This window comes from Pithys albifrons, chromosome 11, assembly GCF_047495875.1.
Source record: "Pithys albifrons albifrons isolate INPA30051 chromosome 11, PitAlb_v1, whole genome shotgun sequence".
Lineage (NCBI taxonomy): Eukaryota > Metazoa > Chordata > Aves > Passeriformes > Thamnophilidae > Pithys > Pithys albifrons.
The window spans coordinates 23,021,281-23,046,012 of record NC_092468.1 but is presented as its reverse complement, the minus strand read 5'-3'; the positions used below and the strand labels follow the sequence as shown (position 1 = coordinate 23,046,012).

At 43.6% G+C, this 24,732-nt stretch overlaps 1 protein-coding gene across 7 annotated transcripts in view; it reads right to left on the bottom strand.

Moving 5' to 3' along the window:
• Window positions 1-24,732, bottom strand: part of MECOM (MDS1 and EVI1 complex locus) — a 333,501-nt gene that overhangs the window by 17,015 nt on the left and 291,754 nt on the right. For 2 of the 7 annotated variants that reach the window (XM_071566409.1, XM_071566415.1), the window contains 7 exons: window positions 19,090-19,192; window positions 17,006-17,222; window positions 13,701-13,848; window positions 12,519-12,675; window positions 6,308-7,670; window positions 4,052-4,139; window positions 1,138-1,164 (listed from right to left, as the gene is read on the bottom strand). In XM_071566409.1, coding sequence (XP_071422510.1) covers window positions 1,138-1,164; window positions 4,052-4,139; window positions 6,308-7,670; window positions 12,519-12,675; window positions 13,701-13,848; window positions 17,006-17,222; window positions 19,090-19,192 — 2,103 coding nt within the window. The remainder of the gene's footprint in view (window positions 1-1,137; window positions 1,165-4,051; window positions 4,140-6,307; window positions 7,671-12,518; window positions 12,676-13,700; window positions 13,849-17,005; window positions 17,223-19,089; window positions 19,193-24,732) is intronic. The other 5 variants (XM_071566416.1, XM_071566412.1, XM_071566413.1 and 2 more) reach the window with 5 other exon arrangements.

Sequence of the window (24,732 nt, the reverse complement as noted above, 5' to 3'; positions counted from 1 at the left end):
GTCCCAGTGCATCTGTTACATCTGCACAATCCATGGTTTTACAGGAAGACAGTGGGATTAAAAGCCATGTGTACACAAAGGTCCATCACCGCTTTTGAGGTGTACCAAGGCTGGCATGGAATGGAGAGCAGGGATAAACCCCCAATAGCAGGGGCTGCACCTCTGGGGGCTCCCACACCATGTGGGGAGGAGCACATGAAGATCTCAGAGCTCAGTCTGCAAAGTCCTGGCTTTGTCTTGTGAAATGAGTCCACGTCGCACAGCGAGCGATGAGCGCGTGAGTCAGGACCCGCAGCCGCCTGGCTCCAGCTCTCCCCTCCCAAGCACAAAGGTTGGGAAAAATCTGGGACAAGTATTTATGGGTTCAGCGCTGCAGCGGAGGAGCCAGCAAGGCAAGAGCAGAACACGGTGTTATTTGAGTTGCATCTGCAAAAGCAGTTGCTGTAGCTCTCTATTTTTTTCATGAACAATTTAGACATATTAAAAATAACGCTTTATAAAAACAGAAGACCAGGCTCAAATTTATCCCATAGTACTAAAAACACAATTCCTGCTCGTGTAAGGGGGATGATGTAAGTAGACACACAGGACAAATTTGACCTAAACAAAGCAAATAAATGGGTGCTTTATTCCTACTTTAAGCACCGCAATGAGCAATTAAGCTCCACATTTCAAAGCTATTAAAATGACTATTAAAGTGACTATTAAAGTGACTAACTCCCACTTGAAGTCAAGGCAAGAGAGAAACATGAAGTCCTCTGAGGCTCTGTATTTTAATGCAGATTAAATATTTATTAACTATTGCAATCTAGCAAGATTTCAGCCCGAAAATTTCCCTGTAATCTCTGAAGGAAATGGCTTGGAACAATTTCAGTCACATATAAACAAAGACTGCATTCTGAAACCTTCACTCAGGTAAAGCTCCCATTGCCTTTGCCAAATAAAAGCAGCAGGATCAGATACGTAAAAATAAAGCCAATTTGACATAAGAGGATTATTTATCTGCTACAGCTACAACACCCTGTAGGAAAGCATGGCATGCTCCATAATTGAGTGGTAAGTTATCTTTCATATTGTATTTTTCTTATGCAATTTATTTCACAGTGATTAAATCAAAAATAGAAGCAATGAACTTACCCAAATTCTTTGATCAGGCAATTGGAACTGGGAGCAAAATTGAAACAAAAACAACATATTATTCCTGCGTTGGAACCCTGATTGCAATCAATCTACTTCCTAAGATTTTATTTAAAGATACTAATTAAAATGTTATTCCGAATTATTTATAGCAGGGGAGGTGTTATCTTCCTAAAAATGCAATCCTTATAATGAAAAATTGTTGTGAAATGCCATTAAATTATCTAATTTTAATAGTTTTTGGCCACTGCCACTGGAAGGAATTTTGCCAGGCAGGGACAGGATAAAGACTACGGGGCTTGTGTCTTTAAGATCTACTTCAGAAACCTATTTGAAACATTCATCTGTTTGCTGTCGTATTACCCAGTTAAAAAAAAAAGAAATTCTTCCTTCATGAGATGGCAATTTTCAGGAATAAATTCACCTACAGAAACATAAGCTTGTAGGACACAAACAGTAATTCTGGAGATGTTTTATAAGGATAAATCCTGCCAGAAGAAAATGAAAACTTGTGGAGCACTCTCCACCTGTAATTTTACAGGGGTGAACAGGACTATAAAGGAAAAACAGCTTTTCTGCCATTCCCCAGTCCTCTATAAATATTGAGCCAGATTCTGCCTTTGCAAACAGGAGGCTCCTTTCAATTAAAGTTTGAAAGAGAGCACTTTTTGACATGTACTATTTTGACAGGACATGTGCTGGTGGTTTAGTTTTCTTTTACAATGTACTAAGAGTGCCTGTTACACTCCTGACCTTTGTATCGATCCATCTCACACCATGTTTAAGACATCATCCCTCTCAGTCAGGTAAGTGACAAAACAATAGCCAGGCTTTACCATGGGTTTTTATTCTATTGCAAAGTGGGAAGTGTGGAGGAGGGGGCTCAGCAAGGCAGGTGCACAGCCAGCCCTCCCTCCTGCCACAGCAGCTGGCACTGCCCCTCCTGTGCTGGCCCTGCCACGGGGAGGTGGCACCGACACCTCCTCCTCACACTGATGCACTTGTTGACAGCACTGGGACCTTCCTCAGGCACCAAGAGATGTAACCAACTCTCTGTGCAAAAACAGGAAGGGTGAAATCCCAACATCCTGCCCATTAACAGGAAAACGCCCAATGTCTTCACTTCACCTGCACTTCTACGGCATCCTCGCTGACTCCCAGTTCCACAGGGAACTCAGAGTCAGACAACACCGCACAGAATATCCAACTCCTTCCCTGTCCACCACAGCCAAACTCCTCACTGGGAATTTTCCCTCAACAGCCCCTTTCCCACTTACTGACCATCCAACCCAACACTGGCATCAGACTGACCTGTGACACCTTCAGAGCCCCCTGAATTCAATTGCACCAAACCACACTGAGTTACACCTTCTGAACAGTTGGAGAGAGCACTAAGCAAAATAATACTGTTTTTTTCCATCAATATAGTACATAAAATTCCTCACTTAAATAATTTACTATCAATTTACAGCCCCTTACATGTTCTAACAGAGTAACTCACTTGATGGAGAGGAGCCAGTCTAGTTTTACACCAGGGACACAAAGAAGTTTGGGCTCCTGTTTGTCCATTAGTACTACATACTATGAAATGGGAATTTTTACTTGTTTTCCCACTTGAGGGCAAATTTACCTTACTTAAGGTAACTCGGCAGCAGGTGTTGAGCTGCTATTAAATCCAGCACATAAATTCTCAGCAATTTTAATACATCTTAAATACTTATTTTAGGCTTGTAAATACTTATATAATGCTATAAATACTTATAGCACATAAATACTACTAAATACTTTAATACTTAGATCTGACACTTTCTTCAGACATTGAAATTGGAATGAGGTTTTTCTGCACTCTCCACCCATGCTGCAGCATTATGTTTGTGCATCTGCAACCATATATTGCCATCAGCTGCTCTTCCCAGTTCTCCAGAAGTCCCATATTTCAGCACATACTCAAACAACTTAGGACTTAATAGAAAAAAAAAAGAAAGCAAGTGGTGGCAGATTATTGGGGTGGTTTGTCCCAGAATTCAGAGCAAGCTGAACCAGAGAGAGAAGCTCATGGTTGTGTGCTTAAAACACAAGATGTGTATAGGGTGTCATTACTAAAATGAAAGGGCCCACATTCAGCAAGGGGTTCAAATTTGCAAATACCACAGAGCATTTTATTTCATGTAATTTTTTAGCAAATCTCCTTGAGCAAGGCGGAGGAAGATAACATGATGTTGTTGTGCTGGTGGAGAAAAGCAAGACAGTTTGCATACAGATCCTCTTCCTACACTACATACACACAGCACTTGTTACACCATTTTAGGGACACCCTCCTAGATGTTATTCAGGATTGTGGTCTATGAACAAGAGAGCAGCCCCCACACAGCATATCTTCAGCTGTAGCCCACACAGTCACTGCACACACTATAGCCCACAACAGCTGCCTAGATGAGATGCAGCATTTGCATTATGAGACTTGAAAACATTGGGTGGAAAGTTTTATCTCTTTTATGGGAGTCCTTAAATAAAATCCCTTGACAACTGGGATGCTCAGCTTTGCTGGCCCTACTTTGAATCTACATTGACCTCTCACAGTCAAAACTGACTCTACTCGCCCAGAGCACGGACGGGAGTGCTGAAGAAGACACCAGTAGCTGCAAGGGTTGGTAGCTATGCTATGGTTTGGGGGAACAGGTTCTAAAAGATACATGTAGTTAGAATCAGCTTCCTCTATAATCAAAACATGTTGTTTCATCGGCAAAACATCAAGAAGCTCAGAACAATGCTTACGCTTTTCCACCACAATGGTCCAGCAAAAACTGTGTGTTTTAGGAAATCCAAAAATGACTAAGACTGCATTCATTTCTCTGCACCTGCTTTGAAGCATCAACAGGCTTGTTTACAACACCAGAATTCCCAAAATACTTACTTGTGGATGAAACAAGAATCCCGGGGAAGGTCTCAAGTATTTCTCTTTTAAAGCTTCCAGTGGGTCAGTTAACTTTCTTTTTTCTACTCTGTAAATGTTAAAATTAGATTTGCTTGTGATGAATCAGTCTCAGATAATAATAATCATACAGCTAGTCAGGTTTAAAATAGTCAGTTCTACATCAAGTAATTTTTTTCTCAGAGATAATGGTACAAGATAAGGAAGGACAGTCAAGTCTCGATTCCTGTGTACAACTCATTACTGGGGTGGGGGCTGTGAATTTTCATTAAAGGGAGATGATACCATTTATATAGTGAATAATTCTATATAAATAAGGAATAATACATTTCAAAAGATTGGTAATAATTCTAACAGGAAGCAATAATAAACTGCCAAGCACTTTTATAAGGAAATAAGGCAACAGAGTGTGTTCTCAATTCAGAGGAATTCAAGGCAACAGAGCCTTGAGCCAGGGTCCCTTCTCGCCTGCCCATGCAGGACATCAAGGTCACCACGTAAAACCCCCTCTTGTGCATGAGGGAAAAGGTGGGATTGTAGGAACACACTGAATCTGAGGTGCCAGCAGCAAACACAGTGATCCACCTGTGGGCATTGAGGCAGCAAAACACAGCATGGATAATTCAGAAACACTGTGCATATTTGGGGCTTTTGCTTTTTCTGTTATTGATGTGTATGATTCAAGAGACAGATCCTGTTGGTCCATATATAGCTGTAACTCATGGCCAAGGAAGGCCTCGTGCTATGCTGCCAGGATTTATTCAGATTTCATTAGAATCACAGAATTGTAGACTCACAGAATGGTTTGGGTTGGAAGGGACCTTAATGATCATGTCATTCTAACCCTCCTGCCATGGGCAGGGGAGTTTGTAATGCTATTTAATTAGTTTGTAATGCAGGGCCATAAAACACAGATCATTATTTCCGCTGCTTGAGGCATTTTAAATGCATATGATGCAAAGAAAACCTACGGTCTAATACAGATATCAATCCGGCATGAATAAAACTATCTCAGTAAACAGCACCATATCCTGTTTCTTTATAAGGCAGACTTCTTGTCTTATGCACCAGCATTCTCCAAAAACTTTGCCCACAGCATTCCTTTTACAGATAAAGTAATAAATTAACATAATTTACATGGCAATAACCTTCTTTTTTTAACAATAGACTGTAAAATCAGTCATTTACATTACAGGCAAATATTTTTATGGCTACTATTCCTCTAAACTAATTTAGATGCACAACTTTGGGTGGTAACAGATATATGAGCAGAAAGGGCAAGGGGGCTGATGTACACAGGATGCAGGTGAAATTCAGATCCCAGTGAGATCCATCTCAGCTCTACTGGGAAACACCAAGATGTCTGGATTTTACCACTGGTTTTTAAGACCTCAGCTCACTGACAGTGCCTCTGTGCACCTGCCGAAGCCAACAACAAGGTTCCTACTGATTTCACCAGGTAGGTCATGGATGGGGCTCTGAGCAACCTGGTCCAATTGAAGGTGTCCTTGCCCATGACATGGGGTTTGAATGAGATGATCCTTAAGGTTCCTTCTATCCCAAACCATTCTATGATGATTCTATGCTTAAAGAGCCTACTGGGGAGGCTCTATCACATAAGGATGCTGTGCCCGATTCCATGAATGAAATGCCTGAAGAAATCAACCCACTCCTCAAATAATGGTAAAAAGGGCAGAAATCACTCTCAGTTTTCATGTATTTAATACACCTTAGGACCAGTGTTGTACTTATGAGATACTCCTACTGAATTCAAGAGGAACTGGCAAGGTGGAGTCCAACAGGCACCCTGGAGAGATGCACTGTCAAATCCAGGGGAACCCAGAGTGGGCAGCATTTCAGAAGAAAACGCATTTTGGGCAAACCAGTGATGCCAAATACCCACCAAATATATAAACATTCAATATTGATGCCAATTTGTTTATGAGTAAGAGAAATCTATTCAATTTCTGCATGCCAAGCTATGCAGGTTAAACTAATAACTCACAGCAATCAGGACAGTCATGAAGACTTGCTAATTGCAGCATTACCAGCCCCAGGGCTGGATGGGAATAGCTGGGATGTGAGATGGGATGTGCAGGTCAAAATACAGACTGGGGCCCCCAATGTCTGAGCACTAGGATGGTGCCTCCAGGGACACCAGGAGGGGACAGGTTGTGGCCCTGGCAGACCTGGCTGCCTGTCCCAAAGGATGCTGAAAGGCAGCAGACAGCCTGTTACCTGTAAATGGGATCCATAAAGAACGGGGTGGGCCTGGCATGCTGCAAAGAGGACTCCGAGGCTTTCCTTTGCTCGAGGTCTCCTCCCTTCTTCTCTCCAAAGACGTGGTTTTTCCGAGGCTCAGCTTGTTTTGTGCTGCTGGCTCGACTTCGGCTGCCCATGCTGAGATCCAGAGGCTGGTCCTGGCTGGCTGCACAGGGGGCTGCTGCCTTTGAGGGGATGGGAGTAAGTGGCTTCTCCTCCTTACGCTTTATGGTGAGGTCAAAGGGAGACTCAGAGCTTCCCTTTGGGGTCTTCTTTAGTTCACTGGGTGATTGGGGCTCCACTTTCAAGGGTAACGGTCTCAAGTCTCTATCAGGAAATGGATACATTGATTGAGAGAATGCTGGAAAAAACGGGAGGGGAAACATGGAAGGGTAAGGTAAGGCTCCGACTTTTTTGTCTTGCAGCCCCACAAGTCCTGTTGAACCAAAGTACTTTTCAGCAATAGAAGCAATAGCCTTTATAGAATCATTCACCGCTCCTGACACCGCAGTCTGCTCCTCTAAGGATGGTGAGAAAATGGAATGATTGCTGTGGTCTTTCTTATTATTTATTGACGCCAGGCTCTGCAGAGAGCTTACTTTGTCTTTGAACATTTTACCATTTTCTTTAAATTTCTCTTTCTCACTTTCAATGTCACTTTCCAGATCAGAGCCCGAGGTGGTTTCCAGGTCACTGCCACTGGGGGTACTGACATCGTCAAGGTCAAGGTCACTACTCTCTGACTGGTCACTGAGTTTCTCATGCGGCCTCTCTTCAGAGGACCCTTCTGGTTGAAGCTCCACTGGCTTATTCTCCCCTACTGATGGTTGTTTATTTAGTGCCTTCAAAATATCCTGGGTGGCTGGCAGTATCTGAGGATTTGTCATGAGGGGACTTTGGCTTTTGTTTGTCTGATCTGCGCTCGGAAGTCCTTTAACAGGAGAACTAGTAGGTAGCAAAGGTGGCCTGTGGTACAAGCCTGAAGGAAACAGACCGGGGAAGCTAAAAGAAAATCCAGGAGCTGTTGGAAAGGTAAGACCAGCAGGATGCCTATTGGCTCCAAAATAGTCAGCAAGGCCCGGATTTGCATGATTCATATTAACCATGGACGTTTTATCCATAGCTGGGGTTCCAGGAAGAGAAATGCCTTGGCCAAAAAATCCTCCTGCTGCAAAATGGTTCTTGCCCTCACAAAATCTCCTGTGTTTATTTAAGGAAGACGTAGTGCTGAACATTTGTCCACAGTCTTTGCACTTGATTTGGGTTCTGCAATCAGCATGCATGCGCTTATGACGACAAAGGTTTGAAAACTGAGTATAGGATTTATGGCAGACCTCACCTGTATGTAAACAACAACAACAACACATCTCAGGCTTTATGGTGATTGCCCCCACCCCCAAAACTGTGCAAATAACACCAGTTTTTTACCCACCAAATGTCAATGAGGAAACCGTAGCGAGAAGTCTGGTTGCACAAATGTACAAAAGTTATTGTACTCTCCAAAGCAAGGAAGACACATCTAAAGACAGCATCAAAACCCGCTCCAACAAACCAGAAAAGGTCTGGAACCACTAGAAGACACACTCTCCTTGTTTGCTCTTTGCATTGCAGGGTTGCACATTCGGTCCCGTTATCCCGTGTTGCCCCAGCCCCCAGAGCCCCACCATGAGCCACAGTGCTGTGACCCTGTGGGAACCCACAGTGCTCCTGTGTGAGGGCACAGGTGTCTTCAATGACATCCATTCATGGCACTATTCCCACGTGGAAATTAGTCATTAAAATAAATATTTGCAGGACCAGATAGAGATGAAGCTGCCTCACAGAGCTTTCAGTCTGCAAGACCATGAGGATAGGAAAGAGATGAAGGAGGAGACAACCAGGTATTTCCACATATAACCTTGTTAACAAACAACATTTCTTTCCAGTTACAATTAAAAATTTAACCTCATGGATGTCTAGGTGAGCCCCTGAGTAACCTCAGTCAAGCACTCTCATATGTCCAAAGCATTTCTATTTGTGCAATGCATAGTCCTTACAGGTACCTGAGATGCTGTTACTCTAAATTCCACATCTTAATGAACTTTACTAGTCTTAGTATTGCTTGTTTGTCATTGCACATGACAAAATACACTGTATTTCAAAACCAATCTAATTTAAGAATGAATCTGTATTTATTTGCATGTCTGATGCTTAGTAATAGCCTGATGGATTTCCTTGCAAACTCTGCCTCTAACAGCAACAGCTCCAGCCCTGTTCAAAAACTAGGCAGCAGGATTATCAGCAAGCAATAATCCTTTTTTTTTTTTTCCCAGCCAGGAAGAAGCATGTGGCTGCTTTATTTTTATTTAATTTGTGTTATATCATAAACTCTCATCTTTCACACATCAAAGCCACACAACAATACACATTGTGTATTCTGAGGCCTTTTTAACAATCATTTTCATGATTTGAGACAGTCTGACATAATTTACAATGGCTCTATTTTAAGCCTGCAAAGGAAACTGAATTGAATGTATCCCATCCTGCACTCTTGGTTCCCATGAACTGCAATCACGTCCTCTGACTTCCACTCTCACCGGGGCCTGCACTAACCTTCCTGCTCCTCCAAATCTCTGCCCTTGAGAAACTTGACCACTTGTTGTCATCTCTCAACTGTTTACCTCTTCAGCAGGCTGCTTCATATCTCAGCAACAATGCTCCTATTGTTCCAGGGCCTGATCCTGCCCCAGCCACCCGTTTTCCCTGCTCACATCCCACTGATATCCCTGGGACAGTTCGGGGGGTAAGGAGTGCAGAATTGGGCCCAAAGACAGGAAATTTGCAATGCAGTAATCCAGGAAGAATGTTTGTTGCTGTGTATCAGTCACTGTTCCTGCTGGAAATCTTCTTTCACAAGGAGACGCAAGAAATAAAAGAGAGAAAATCAAAAATATCATGAAAAATGTAGAAGAAAAAATATGGAGGAGAAACAAAAAAGAGAGGCATGGAGTATGAGGAGAGAAAATTCTAGTTCCTCAAAAATGCTTTCTTCCTCCTGTTTAAGTACTTTCTGTCATTTTTTAAAACTATTTGCCTATTTAACATAGAAAAATTTTTTATTTAATACAGAACTATTTATTGTTTATTTGTTGCAGTATGAAGCTCTGATTTTTCTGCTATTTTCTCCTATTTTTAGCCCAATTGCAGGCATGAGGTTTTTGCTCCCACCTCCAAACTTCTTCAGGGTACAGGATCAGTCCCCTTACCTTCACTGCTGAGGTTTTACACAGTAAGCTCCCCCTGCTCCCAACCCATTGATCACAGAAACCAAAATTCAACTGACCAAAATGCTGACACAAGTGTCGTATTTTGCACAAGCTTCATCTTGAATATTATGGGTCAACTCTCCGTGTGTAAAGCAGAATAGACCATATATACTTTTCCAAAAAAAGAATCTCAAATGCATGTATTTCCAAGGCTAGGCTAATACTGAATTAAAAAGGAATCATGTTTTACGAACTTTTGATCTTTTACCACATTGTGTTGAGAGTCTGCTTCTTATTGACATGGCTTTATTAAAGACAAGGCTTTGCTCAGGTAGGCTGGAGTGGCAAGGGGGTGAAAAGGGGAGTATTAGCATTGGTTTAGTCTTCCTAAAGTCTGAGAAGTTCCCTCTTAAAGAGAAGTGGGACATTATTAAATTATTATTCGCCATTAATACATTCCAAAGTCAAGAGAATCAAGAAATATTCTGCTCTGGAGAAAAGCAAAAATATGCACTTAGAATTGAGAGATATCCTTACAAACTATTAAGGGAGATGCAAATCAATCATTTGACTAAATGCATTTTATCTCAATTTTAAAACTAAATTCAACCAATAATGGTAACACCATTAAAATATGTAAGTATTTATTATTACAATCTCAATCAAAGCATTAGCAGCTGTACCAAAGATTTTACCTTTCTGAACATTGAAGTTATTTGGAACTATTTAATGAGGTGCTGCTTCCTCAAGGTGCCTCTTGCTTTTAACAATTTTCTGTTTAATCCACAGGCTCTAAAGACTGGCAGAGAAATTCTGGGCCCAGGTGAAAGCTACTACTCCATGGAATAGTTATTTTCTTGGAGACTGTCACCTGGAGCCTGGGTGATCACACCATCAGTGACGGGTACACCCAATGCCCCTGGACTTCAGAGGAGACTGTCTATATTGACTGTGTCACCTCCACCTCCGTGGATATTCCCAGGAGCCAGAACTCCTGTCTGTGTTACAAGATCTACCTCCTTTTCATTACATGACTTAAACTTCAGTAGATGGAGGATGGTTATCAACTTTAATTGCTTCCATGTATCAAAGCAACAGAAGCGGGACTTGATTTCTCCTATTACACACTTTAAATCTCAATGCTATACTTTTAAGCAACTAACTTGTAAGAGAAGCTTCCCTCCTTGTGGCTTTTATTGCTCTACAGACCCCAGGTTTAACAACAACTCCCAGTCTGGATCCCAGATTGCAAAAATTAATCTCACGCCTACGCACAGTCTGCACCACCATTGTCTCTGGGCCCCAAATTAGCCAGTAGTTGAGTTTGCGTATTTTCTGCTTATTAAAAAAATTACTGTAAGTACTATTTTGAATATGTTCAGTCTATTATGGCATGTGGTTTCTATTTGGGGAGGCTGGAGATTTTGTGAAGGCAGTGAATAATTACCTTAGTGTTGGTGAGTTTTCACTCAAGCTTGGGCGGTGCACTGTAATAAGAGACAGTTGCCATAAACAGACTGGTACAAGTGAATCATGGTGTGTGGCCTTCTGGTGGAAAACAGATATCTGCTTTAGGTGACCCTACCTCCCTCTCATTGCTTGGCAAAGCTGACCAAACATGTGGTCTCCAAACCCTTTTGTTCTGCGATTACGTGGCTGTTGTTTGTGGGTTGCTCAACAGGGTTTCATCCCTCACACTGTACATGTGAAGTACCAGTTGCTCTTTTGTTTTATTAGAATAAATAGTAACACAGAGTCTTTGAGAGATTATTTCATGTGTGAGAGGTGTCACTCGGAGACTTTTATGTAAAATGTTGCAATAGGACTATCTGAAGACTCCACACCTAACCAAAATTTACTGTTTCCTAATTAAATGTAATCACTGAACTTGGAATCAGCTTTAAAAATTATTAGTGATATTTATCATTGGATCAATTTATACATTTTCTCATTGAAGGAGTCCAAATCAAAAGTATTATTAACCCAAAAGCAGGCTATAGATTTTGCACAAATTAGATGTTTAAGACAATACACCTTCTCTTGAGAAATTATATGAGCTTGTGGCCAGTGGTTTTTCCAGGTATGGTGTCAATATTTATGTAAATTATTGTCGAGAGCAGCAAAGATTAAGAGGCTTAAGGGACAAGCAGGGGAGGTGGTCACAAGGTACCTGTGAGGCACAGCAGGTGCATGAAGAGGCTGTAGTGGAGAGTAGCAGTACCAAGAACATTTTTAAAGTGTTTTCTGCCTGTGCTTTTCCCAGTGAAAGGGAGAGAAAGGAACCTGCACCTTTATCAAGTAGGGTCTGGCTCAGTAGCAAACACAACACATGAGACACTGAGGATCCAATTTAAGCCCAATACAGAGTCAGGGTCACATCCAAGGCGAGTTTTATTGCTGGAGCAGCTGTTGGCAAAGATCTAATAGCTCAACTTAGTACTTAAACTTGGGGCATGCAAAGGAGCCTCAAGGAGGACAGTAAACTGGTCCAACTCAAACTCACTGCCTCTGAGGTTTGTTTTCCAACTCCAGTAAAAGTCATGGCATCAGCTGTGGAGGCTCTGTGGCCCAAAATTAACTCTTAAAGCAGGAAGGGGAGCAGCCAGCTCAGCAGAGTGTGAAGCAATGAGGCTGCAGCCTCCGAGGCTGGCACTGCTTCTTTTTACTAAATCCCACTCCTCGCTTTGCATCTGTGCATGGAAAAACACCCCAGGGAAAACAGGTACATTTATACAGCATACAGTGTCTGTCTGAAAAGGAAAAATCACATGAAAATAACTCTTTGCATTGGACCACAAATAAGCCAGAACTCATTCAGTAACTCACAGACCCTGTGACACAGGTGGGCAATTCAGAGGGAGCAGAACACAAGCTCCTGCTTCCAGCTCATGCTGCTTTACGGCAAAGCAAACAACACACAATCAAAGACGTTGAGAACTTACATATAAAAGGTTTGACACTGCTGTGGATGTGTTTATGCTGTTTGAGGCCTGAAGAAGTGGCAAAGGTTTTGCCACACTCTGGACAAGCGTGAGCACGAGCCCCAACATGCTGGGAACGAATGTGCCTCTGAAGGTTGCTGGGGTCCGTGAAAACCTGCTAGGAAATGAGTACTGATTAACCAAGAAACTTGACTGCAGAAGAAGCCAGTTATTACAAGAGTATTTTAAAATTCAAACCCTGGAGCTATTTTTGAGAGCATTTACAATTTAAAACCTCACTAATGGGCATCAGTGGGAGCTGTGCCTGCAGGAGGGGGCCTCAGTTTCCCAGGATCAGCCAAGTACTGGGTGGATCTGTTAACCCCTTTGCAGCAGATGCATTTGACTTTGTCATTGCACATTTGAGGTCAGGGACCTCATGGAAAATGAGTCAAAATGCGGCTGCTTGAAACCTCTAAGCATTACTGCAATAGAAATACTTTATGTCAACATCTGAGTGTGTGACAGCAGGAAATCCTGTACATGACATAGTCCTAGAAACCAGGGCTTGGTTACTTAAAAGCATTAGCTCAATATAAAATTCCCATTACTGCAGCAAATCTACCTAAAATCTACATTTTCATGCAGAAAGCCCAAGCTTTGGGAATCTGATAAAAAGCAATGTAGAGCACCACATCCTATACAAATAATCCACACAGGAAGCTCAATGCAGGAAAGTGATGGGAGATGCTCCAGAGATGAGAGCTGCACTCAGCTGTGCTGGAGCCCAGTTATTTCTTATTTTGATGCATATTGCAGCAGTGTCCTGAAGCTTCTGGTCCCAACAGCTGGAACACAGCCTGGGGAACTCTCCACCCTGTATTGCCCTGGGGTTTCTTGCCCCTCAGTGCCTTTCAATGACCTTCTTACATCCCACCAATCCCCTTAGGGTGCCAAGCCCTGAGCTTGAGGGTGTTCAGCCTCCTGCATCAGCACTCATTTCAGACTCCACAGCCATTTCCAAACCAAAAGGGCATAAAAATAATGTATTTATAAAGTAGAAGTATAAACCCTTAAGAAACCATCTGGAGCATGGCAGAAACCCTGAACCTTCCTGCACCCCAGCCCTGGATATCCCCACTTCCATGCACCCATGCATCCAGCAGCACAAGAAGTGCCAGGCAGCCTACAAATTCACTGTACCTTGGCACAGTTTTCACACTCGTAGTGCTTCCCGCTGTCATGAGACATTTGGTGACGTATCAAGTTGGACTTCCAGTTAAAGGCTTTGGGGCACTGGTCACACTTGTACTCCCTCTCCTCGCTGTGCGACAGCATGTGCTTCTCCAGGCTGTGGAAACAGGAACAGGGCACTCAGCAAGGTCACACACGTGGCTTTATCAGTGGTTTATAGGAAGAGGAGAGAGCAGAGTACTTGGTTACAGCAAAAAAAAAAAAAAAATTAAACAGCCCCAAAGGCCCAATCCTGACAGAAACATGTTTTGAACACCAGGCTCACCCCGGCCAGGAGGCAGAACTCCTCCTCCATATCAGAATAACACATCCTCTCATGTTTTGCCAGGCCACTTGCAAATGCTCCAGGAGATGCTGCTGCCATCACTCCCTAAGGAGATTATTTTGTACACCTCTCAGTATTTCACTCTGGTAATTCTACCCTGCAGTCTGAATTATTTCTACCTTATGACTTTCCCTGTAAACACACCTTGGATCCCACCACCTGCCATAAATCCACTCCTTTGATGGGAGTCAATTTTTCTTGCAGCAGAACAGATGAGCAATAACTCCTCTGGAGTAGGACAGGAGGAGTCTGAGAAGCCTCTAGATATGGCACACTACAACTGAACTTATTCTTGATGGTTATTATTAACTCTGTTGAATTGTGTAGTTGTTTAGTCATTCATTTCTTAGTGTTTTATTCTGCCTATTAGTAGGATATTAAATGTCCACCTAATTACTGTTGCACATCTTTGAATTAATTTTTGTGTCTGAATTTTTATTATTCATTTGTAGTAAACGTATTTTTAAACACCTGCATTTCTTGGTCACAAACAGAGTCATAACTCACACTTCTGCTTGAGGAAAGATCACTACATAATGCCAAGAGTAAGTCCACAGAAAAAGCCACTGGAAACTGAGTTTTAGCCCAGAATGCCCACCTGGATAAACTTACTCTCACATGAAGTTCCCCTTGATCTCTGCTGAATCAGTGACAAACCTACTGGGGTTACAGTCTCGTTTGGGGTGTGCAGAGCAAATAGCAACCTCCATCCTCAGCCAAAGGTAATGAAAATACTTTCACACTGCGGGTGCTCTTCTACCCCTCTCTTTCCTTTGGGGAAAAAAAATTCTGCCTTCTCTTCCTAATACTTTTATAGTAACTGACTTTCCATCATGCATTGGTGTACAAATTTGCCACAAGGCCCAGAGAGATTCTTGTCTCTGGCTCTGGCACCAGCTCCCTGACTTGGCCACAGCTCTGTGATGGGCCATCAGCACTGGGCACTCCTGGACCCAAAATCTTCATCTTCCTGCTCAGCTATTTCTCTATGTACTTACTCAACCCCTCAAGCATGGCTCATTTGGGGCTTTTGTTTCATGTAATCTGGATATAGCACACTTTGGCACTTTTTGCTTTGAACTGTCTTTGTGGTGTTATGAGCCTTTCAATAATTCAAGAGTTCAGAGAGCGATTGCATTCTCTCTCATTTTTCACTCTTTCTCACAGTACTGCCCATCTATTTATGATGACTCGCTCTTTGTTTTCTGCCCTTTCTCTTCAATATTTAATATTTTAAGCTAAATTTACATTTCATCAATGATTCCCATATGTTAGACATCATCCTATGGCTCATAGGGAGGAAAGGACTCTAACACCAAATAACTCGCAAATACAAAAATGTTATGGATCAGAGTCCTGCCTCATCCAAGCTGCTGGAAATCCTTCTGACTTGATCTGCCTCCATCAGTCCCTTCAAATCAATCACTCAGACTAAAAATTAGACACGTGGAGTCACACACAGCTCAACATCAGTGGGTGAACAAGACCTTTTGTCTGCACAAATGCCTGCTCAGTGGGGTTGACCTAATATGTGGGGAGAGATGCTTGGCACATCACGTTTTAATTTCAGTGTCACTAATTTTTTGGAAGTGTAAGGATCAGGTCACACGATTAATGCTGATCCAAGATGCCCCACATGATGCTGAGCCACTTCCGCTGCACCAAGAGGAGCAAAGGAATGTGTCTTTTGGGAGAGAGGGCTCCATCTTGCACCTGGAGTATCCAGGAGTAATTATCTGGGCATGCAGAAATCCATGTTAACCTCTAAGAGACACCACAACCCCCTGAGTCGTGCACTAGTGAGGATTTCTGTGAAACACACAAAATACTCTAAATTGACAAGTCAGCATTTAAGAGCATTAAAGGCATATGATTATTAAGCAATGCAAACAAACTCACTGCTGTGCCCAAAAAGGGCAGTTCACAGGCACTTCAGGTGTGTCCACAGAACATGGAAAGGAAAAGAGACACTATGGGAGTGTGGGAATGGTGCTACAGACTCTGGATGAAAGCCAAGACCCTGGCCCAGGTCTGCTGCTGTTATCAACCAGCCTTCTGGGAAATGCACTGTCTCATCACATCTGACCCAGGATTTTGTTATTGAGATAACTCAGCATTACTATTAAACATTGAGGTTAACTTTCCCTGGTCAAGAAAGCACTAAGATGTGAATTTGGGAGGGATGTGCTGCACAAGTTCCCGTGTACTCTCAATATCTTTCAGTAATTGGCAAAATTTGTTGTTAATCAGCATTGCCATATGGTATTTTAAGTAATAACAAAAACAATAGTGATACAAAATATGTAAATGATCTTCAGTATATTAAAATTGTACTTTCTATTTATATTCTATGTGTACTTAGGGTACATATGCATGCATTTATCTATCTGTTTTAAAAGACAGATAAATTCAAGAAAACAATGAACACCAGTATTTCATGACAATATGGCTATAAATAAATAATAACCTATAGGCACATACATATTAACACCTAGAACCTGTCTCTAATTAAAATGGCCTTTTTGCAAAGATAAAATTGGTAACATCAGTGAACACCACTCAGAGATGTTCCAAATTATTTCTCCATAAAAATAAGGAGCCCAGATCTTAGTTGATTTGAACTATAAGCACTCCTGTGGTTTTGCTGCAACTAGCCCAATTCATGGAAGCTACAGATCTGATTGTCTAAAAAGATCCAATTCTTAATTTAAGTTCCACACTAAGGACTTTTAGCACATGGGTCAAATTCCTGCTTCATTGAGACTCCATAGCTTTTTATACCGTAAAACACCAACTGCCATAGATACCTTGTTCATCTTTGGTATTTACAGAAGATGAATGGATCAGGTTCTGCCCTGCTGATGCCCTGCATGATCCAGCTGAAGCCATTCAAGAATTTTCGTGTACAATTTTAAGCATCTTCTCCTACCTTTGTAAGTCTGGGAACACTTGGTCACACTCTTTACACTCTTGGATTTCATGCACATCCTGAAGATCATTCTCATTCTCAAGCTTCTTCTGGAAGTCCTCCTCCACCATGGAGAAGGCAGAGTGAGGGGTGCTGCAGGGGAACTTCTGGTGGTCTACAAGCTCCGCCTTGGACTCGAAGAGCTGGTCACAGTCCTCGCAGCGGTACTGGCGCTCCTCTGGAACACAAGTGGGTTGGGCACAGGGAAACCACATCAGTTTTCACTCATTTTTAAGCACTCTCCCATCAGGAGTTGGATGATGGTGTGGCTAAACGAAGAGCTATTCAGTGAGAAAGAGAAGAACCTCGAAAGAGAGAAGGATTCCTAAAAATGTTTTACGATAATGGCTTTAATTCTACAATACTATGTGTTAACCACTTAGGTGACATTCCATAGGGATCCCTAATTCAGTCCCTGGCTTAGGATGAAAGTCAGTGTTTTTATATATCATCCTAAATGGAATTACACAGGTGGATATCCCGTGGAGGCTGCCGGTCTCTGCATTTCTGAATGAAAGAGACTGACTTGGACACAACACCAGCATCTAAAACAGCCAAAGGGTGTAGAGTTTTTAGAAGTCCCTTCATTTTCATCAGTTTTTCTACAGCACTCAATCCTGTTCAGAGTAAAGCAGAGAAACATGAAGTTGAGGTTCTTGCTTTAAATTCCTTAACACCGGTCCTAACATGTTTCCTACTGCAAACGAGTGTAGAAGATCACTAGAGTGTTACTTTGGAGCGAACACTGCATTCCATTAGTTAGCAATTCCTGCAAAAGAATAGATTAGCTGAAGAAAACTCCAAAAACAAACTTGGAAAAGAGCATCCCATGACTTTTGCTGCCGGATTTTCCACTGTTGGCCCACATGAGGAGCCAGACACCCTGGTCTGGTTCCAGATATAAATGCCCAGAGGCTCTGAGTCAGAAAGGCACTGAGAAGTCTGGCTGAAGTCTCCAATGTATGTACTTGGTTGCTACTTGACAGCTGAGCTGATCCAGAGAAAGTGTCATAGGGGTTCTGTTCTTGGCTGTCCATGAGCAACACTTTGGCTCAGTCTGCTTCTAAATTTGCCCTGTGGGACATACTCCTGCATGTGACTGCAGAGATTTCCTCTGGTGTCATTTATACAATAGCTACTTGACCGTAAGGGACTAGGCAGGGAAAACACTATGCTGAAAAGGGGCACATCTTTAGCAATAACTAAACAAAGTTACCACTGGGGGAAGAAAAACAAACAGAAACCCAAATGGGAATGATCCCCACCTTTTTCTTAAGAGGACAAAAGATACTGCTTTAAATGTACAGACAGTGAAGAAAGTGCAGACCTTGATACTTCCTGCCCTGGGAAAACCCCTTGTGTATGGTTCTTGAATCCCTGGGAATGTGTAAAATGTCCCTGTTGGCATAAACTGCAACCTACTGGGCACCAAGCAGATATCCTACACCCTGTTCCCACTTTGGCTGTATAACCCACTGCCCGACGGGCAGCACAGCAAAAGGAGCTTTTTGGAGGTGGGGAACAAATCTGAGCAACAACTCAGGAGTTTCAGACCCAGAATCTGCGTGTGGGATGAGTATCAGATATGCACGAGGAGGAAGAACAGCTGAAACATCCTCACAAGTGACAGCAACATTAACAGTCTGAGATTTTAAGAGTTGGACTGAGTGACCCTTGTGGGTCACTTCCAACTCAGAACATTCTGTGATTCTGTGGTTTTCTCTTTTCAAGGTAACAGTTGATTGGCTAAGTGACAAAAAATAACATATAATCAGGGTCCATACATGCCTGGCAGGAGCAGCACTGCCTTGAGATAAGGACATGGACCCCTGTTCTTCTTTAGCAATACCCACAAAACAGGCAAGTTTCAATCAGAAACAGAAGGGCAGAAGATGGAAAAATACAACAATGGTCCAGCTCTCCTCCCTGGCTGCAGTAAAGCCATCCCAGATTTCAAAAGGATTCCAAGAGAGGAGAAATTTCCTAAATTTTGGCTTAACTTCAGCAATACTTTCTATTAGATGAAACAGTAAGAACAGGCTAACCGTGGATGTCCGGAGCCATTGTCTCATGTGAATAATCTTCACTCTTCATGAACAGTAAGAGCTCCTCTCCTGGTTCAATATCTGCTACCACTCTGTAGAATATCTGGAAAGAAAAATAAAAACAAAAAAAAAGAGAAAGCAACATGAGCAACACAACAGGCAAAGAGGCATCAACCACTGCTGGTGAGTGTTACAGACCAAAACTGTGTGACTAGTTGTGGTGCTCCCGCTGGAGAGGTGCCCACCTACTACAGCAGGTCTGCTCCTTCCAACCCCAAAGGGTAATTGCTTTCAACAGCCCCTGCTGCAAAATGAGCTGTGTGATGATTGCAGAGATCACCAGCAACTTGCCTGTCTGTTGAGTTATACCAAACACATGTACAGACCGGCCCTAAAACACATCCCCAAGTGATCCTTGTAAGGGGAACTCCTGTTGCACTGGGAAAAGGCACTAAAGGAACTCTAATGGTTGGACTTGATGATCTTAGAGGGCTTTTCCAACCTTAATGGTTCCATAAAGCAGACACGAGATGACGCTGGTTAAGCCACAGACATCAAGCTCCCCGTTCCAACTAACTACACAGTCCAGAGAGCTGCAAGGTGAGAGGCTTATGCAAACCAATGAGTCTGGTTAGTCCTTAACTTCAAATGGAAATCAAAGGAAAAATCAGTCCTGGATGAAGAAACATGGTGAGCAGCCAAAGCTGCTGGTGGTGACCACGGCCAGTGACACCTGGTCCCCTCATAGGGGTGATACTGCGCTGTGAGAAGGAGCCCATCAGGGAGTGAGGAGGCTGTGGAGGGGGCAAAGGGGACATCCTGCCTTGGGTCCATGCAGCAGAGGGGGGACACACCAGCACGACGAGGCTTTACCGAATGGAAATGCCCAAAATGCATCTGGCTGCTTTCTGTCTCAGCAGGAAACGTCAAGAGCACTAAAAAGCTCCACGAAGCAGCTCAAATAAATATTAGTAACTTCCTCGGGCCTCGTTAAACAAAAACACATGACAGCTCTATTTCCTACGCTAAAAAAGTGACGCCTTCGCATTTTCTCAGACTAATGTATTTTTAAAGGTTTTGCTCCCAACTCTTAACTCTCAACACTCACTGCAGTGCGTTGGGAGAAAGGCAGGAAAAGCCCTCCCTTTTTTAACATCACACAGATGCATTTGACACAGGTGTTTGTGGGTGCTCTCCTTGCCCACTTGCACATGGACCGACATCACCGGCAGCCAGCAAATACCGGTGTCCTCCAGGAGGTGGCCGTATAGCCTAATGGTTTCTTTCTGCACAAGCTATGCCCACAGATACAGGCTAAATGCCTAAAAATAACAAATTAAGTTGCATTTCCTCGGATTTCTTTTTTTTTTTCTTCACCTCATCCCAAAAGCCAGTCTGGAGAAGGGTGCAGGGAGCAGCAGGGGAGACACCTGGGGCATCTCATCCCACCACTCCAGTGCTCACCCCCTCGCCAAGTGACAGGAGTGCTGACAAAACACAACAGGCACAAGGTACCTGTGCCACAATCCCCTGCTTATGACCAATTTTCCCTATAAAAAACAGGAGAAGTAGTTTATGCACAGAATTATCTCCTCTTCCACACCACCTTCATCAAAACACCAGCTAGGGTTGCTTGGGCTTCCCATTTCTATTTCTTGTCGAGGGTATTTCACCCTCCACTGAGTATTTTGAAGGCCAAGAGAACCATAACAGGGTCTTGTGTGTATCTCCTCATGTATGTGTATCTCTTGTCTGAACGAAGGTCTGGTACCACAATCCCCTCTGGAGACCAGGTCACCCTTGGTGCTGAAGCACATGGGGATGGTGCTGAGAAAATGGCTCATTTTATCAAAAACCAAACCACATTCGAGTGAAGCCAACTTCTACCTCCTGCAAATAAACCTGATGACAGCGCCACATCCAGTGAACATTTTCTGTAAGAGATGCTTGTTTTTCCATTTATTGAGATAAATTGTATTGAAAACTGGTTTTTTTTCTTCCAGAAATATAACGGACTCCACATATCTGAAAAGGAAGCTGCAGTCGGATCTGTGGAAGATAAACTTGGTTGCTGGCTGGCTTTAGGTGGAAATAAAATGTGGGATAATACATTCCCACTGACCAGAGAGACTTCTGCAGACCTCCCTGCTGGGGTGGAAGCAGGATCAGGACCACTGCACGGCCAGGGGGGACTTCCACCATCTCAGAGGGGCTGTGCCAAAGCTTCTGCTCTGCCCAGGACTTGTTTCTGCTCCAAGGTTTTGTGCCACAGTCAGGTAAATGCAGCTGTTCTTCCAAGGTCAGTGGTTCCTCCACACGAAGGCGTGAACAAAAACCACAGCGAAGCCTTCTCTGGTATTTTTCCTGTCCCATCAAAGGTGTTTTCATAGACCTTTTCACCTCTCACTGCAAAGTGAGGACACATGGACTGTACAGGGGCATAAAGAGGGCCTTGTTCACCAAATGCTGCACTGCCGAGCATCCCTTCTCCCTGGGAAGTGCTGGTACGATGCTGCATCTTTCCTGCAGCTGTGGGCAAATCCCTAAAGAGGGAGTAAACTCTAAAGCCAGTTGTCTTGTCTGTGTTGGTGTTTAAAAATAGGAGAGATGATCAAACTACCCATCAGAAACTCCTTGGACAGACCCCTCAAACCTCAGCAGGGAGATGGGACTGAGTGTTCCAAAAAACTCCATGTTTAAGGCTGAGTGATGTATCTTTATTTTAAATCTCAGACCTAATGCTCTCCAAAACAAGAGCCAAGTGGCAGATTTCCAGCTCCAGTATTTTCACGTTATTGTAATACTAACTTTAATTATTATTAAAAATAGCTTTTTTAATGTCTGTATGTCCAAAAGAAAACCACCTGCACTAACAGTTTTTACATCAATTTGTGCTGCAGTGAGAATCTAAAACAAAACATATTGAAATTTAAACCAAAATGGTCATGCACACAAATTTAATCTGATTTTAAGATACTGTTTTACATGAAAAGCTTTTTTCTAACTCTTCCTACCTAAAACCTCCTGGAATTATCCAGTCTGAGAAAAAGTGAGAAGCCAACTGTTGCAATGAACTGTGTTACCCAAATTTTGAGGTAGCAACAGCCTACTGAGGGCTGGTAATGGGGGGGTCCTGCAACCCTCAGATAAGAAAGCTCATCAATTCCCCCCATCCCTAAAGGTCTCCTTCAGGCTGCCCAAGCTTTGCAACAACAGCACCGCTACTGTGGGCAGTATTTTTTTGTATTAGAAAATGCTCACAGAGAATAAATGGATGTTTCGATTGCAAAGTTTGAAGATTTCTTAGCACAGTCCTCACTGGACTGTAATATACGGAAGATTTTAATTTTCTGGATAGCACTTCTGCAGCCCACTGAGCCTGTTCCATTACCCAACTCTTTTGGGTTAACCTGTTTGAGTGTGCACCAGTCTGCCTGGAGAGTATAGGAAGAGCTACTGCACAGGAGAGGAACAATGGGAGGAGGGGGGAAAAGAAAATAAAAGCAAAGTCCAGATGCACATTTCACATGCCCTGGGATCAGCGGTGTGTGACTGCAGTTTATATAGGAAGAGCAAAATCGGATCCAGATCTGGAAACACTTTTCAAAGTTCAGCGGGTCCAAGGTGGGGAGAAGCTGGGGGAGGCCTGGCTCATCAGCCCTCTGTGCCTGCCCACACTGCAGGTCAGAGATCTGTGCTACCGAACAGAAATAAAAGCTCCCAAACTGCAAAGCCATAAAGGGAAAGGGGAGGAGTGGGGGGGGGGGGGGGGGAAAAGGAACACACACAATTTACTTTTAAATGGATGAATAAGGCCTCATTGTTATGAATCCCAGTTTACTTTTCCTGGTCAGGCACTTGAAATTTTATTTATGCTTAATAGACTGCATTTGGCATGTGTAAAGATGACAGAAGCGTGAATTATGAACGACCTTCGACCTATTCAGGAAGTTGTAATAATTGCAATAATAGCGAAAACGCCTCCCTGTGAGCTCAGCGGGGGCCGTGCTCAGAACACCCCAGCCATCCCCCTGCCCTGGCCAGTCCTACACCACCCTGCCTGCACCCCCCTGCTCCCCTCCAGCACCCCCGGATCCAGGGGGGGTTAACTGAAGTTACACTTTGGGGGGAAAAGTGACACTTCAGCCGCTGAGCAGGACCAAAGGCACCAGCTGCCAGCACACACTCAACCTGCCCCAAAGAGGAGCTGTGTTCCACTGCACCCAATGAAACCCTGTGCATAGGAGAGCTCTGGAGAACATCACAGGTGCTGTACTACTGCCTGGGAAATTCAGAGCTTAGGGCAGGTGAGAGATGCTACTCTGAGTCTGTATTGAACTCACAGCTCCCACCACAGGGGAAGGCACCCAGTGATCCTGCTCTGCCCCACACTGCTGCAAGCAGGAGGACCGAGTGGAGGACCCACTCTGCATGGGATGGTGGGATGGAACAGAAGAACTCAAAGCTGTATTGCTCCCTAGTGGACTACACCAGCACCCACAAAGCTCTGCACTGCTGCTCATGCACCAGCTGGACCCCATGCCATGGGTATCTACCCCAAGCAAGACATAAACCTCATCTCCCAGCTGTCCTTGGAGGTTCTGGAGCTCCAGAGGGGAGCAGACCCTGAACTGGGACAGGAAAGTGAGTGCCTGTAGAGGCAGCATGCCCACTGCCAACTGGCATTTGCCTCTGCGCTGCTTCACAGCAAGAGTGGAACTTGCCTGAAAAGCAAAACAAATTAAATATCCAAAACTAATAACAAGCATTATGTTCAAGAAGCTCCATCACAACCAGGAATTAAACCCGCCAGAAAAAGGAGAAGGAAGAAGAGATACGTGACTTCATAACAAGCTCTAATTAAGAGTTTGAAGGGAAAAAAACAAGAATGAAAAAGGTCCAAATGGTGAAGCTTCAACTTTAGCTCCTGTGATGAACAACTTGTGCAGCTGGAGAGCTGCGTGGTGAAACCCGAGCCAGGTTCTTCTTGCCATAGTCAGGCAAATGATAAATTGAAACAAACTGGAGTTTTTTCAAGGGCTAACATAGGAGTCCTGCCTGAAAGCTGTATTGGGCCCAAAGAAAACTTCAGCAAAAATCCACAGATGAAACTCAGCAAGTGTCTGTGTGCAAGTGGCTGCAGGGGCACGAGTGGGAGCCTGGTGGGGAGAGAGGACCCTCCCCTTCACCCTGCCGAGATGGTGGGAGAGCACCACAGTGCCCCAGCACCAGGACTTAGAATCCCTTCCTGCATTTTCAAAATGCCCCAAAATTGCCAAAGAGGAAGAACTGAAGGAAGATGCTCCAGGAATCTCCGTTTTCCCACTTTCCAAGGTAAAAGGTGCCTCCTGCTCCCTCAAAGTGAGGAGGGGAACTGCAGGATGCCTCTCCACAGGACACTCTGTTCAGCATCTTGGGGGCTGCAGGCCCCCTCCTCAGTGCCACTCATGTCTTCTTCCTTCACAGGTGAACTTTAGCTTTTGTGCAAGTCTTGGTTCCATGTGAGAGGCTGCCACATCCAGCCGACCTGCTCTGGTCCTACCGAACGTCCTCCCTGGGGGACACCAACCACTGAGACCAGACCCCAACTTCTGTGTGCCCACCTGTTCCCCTGAGCTGCCCTCACAACTCAGTTGTCCTCTG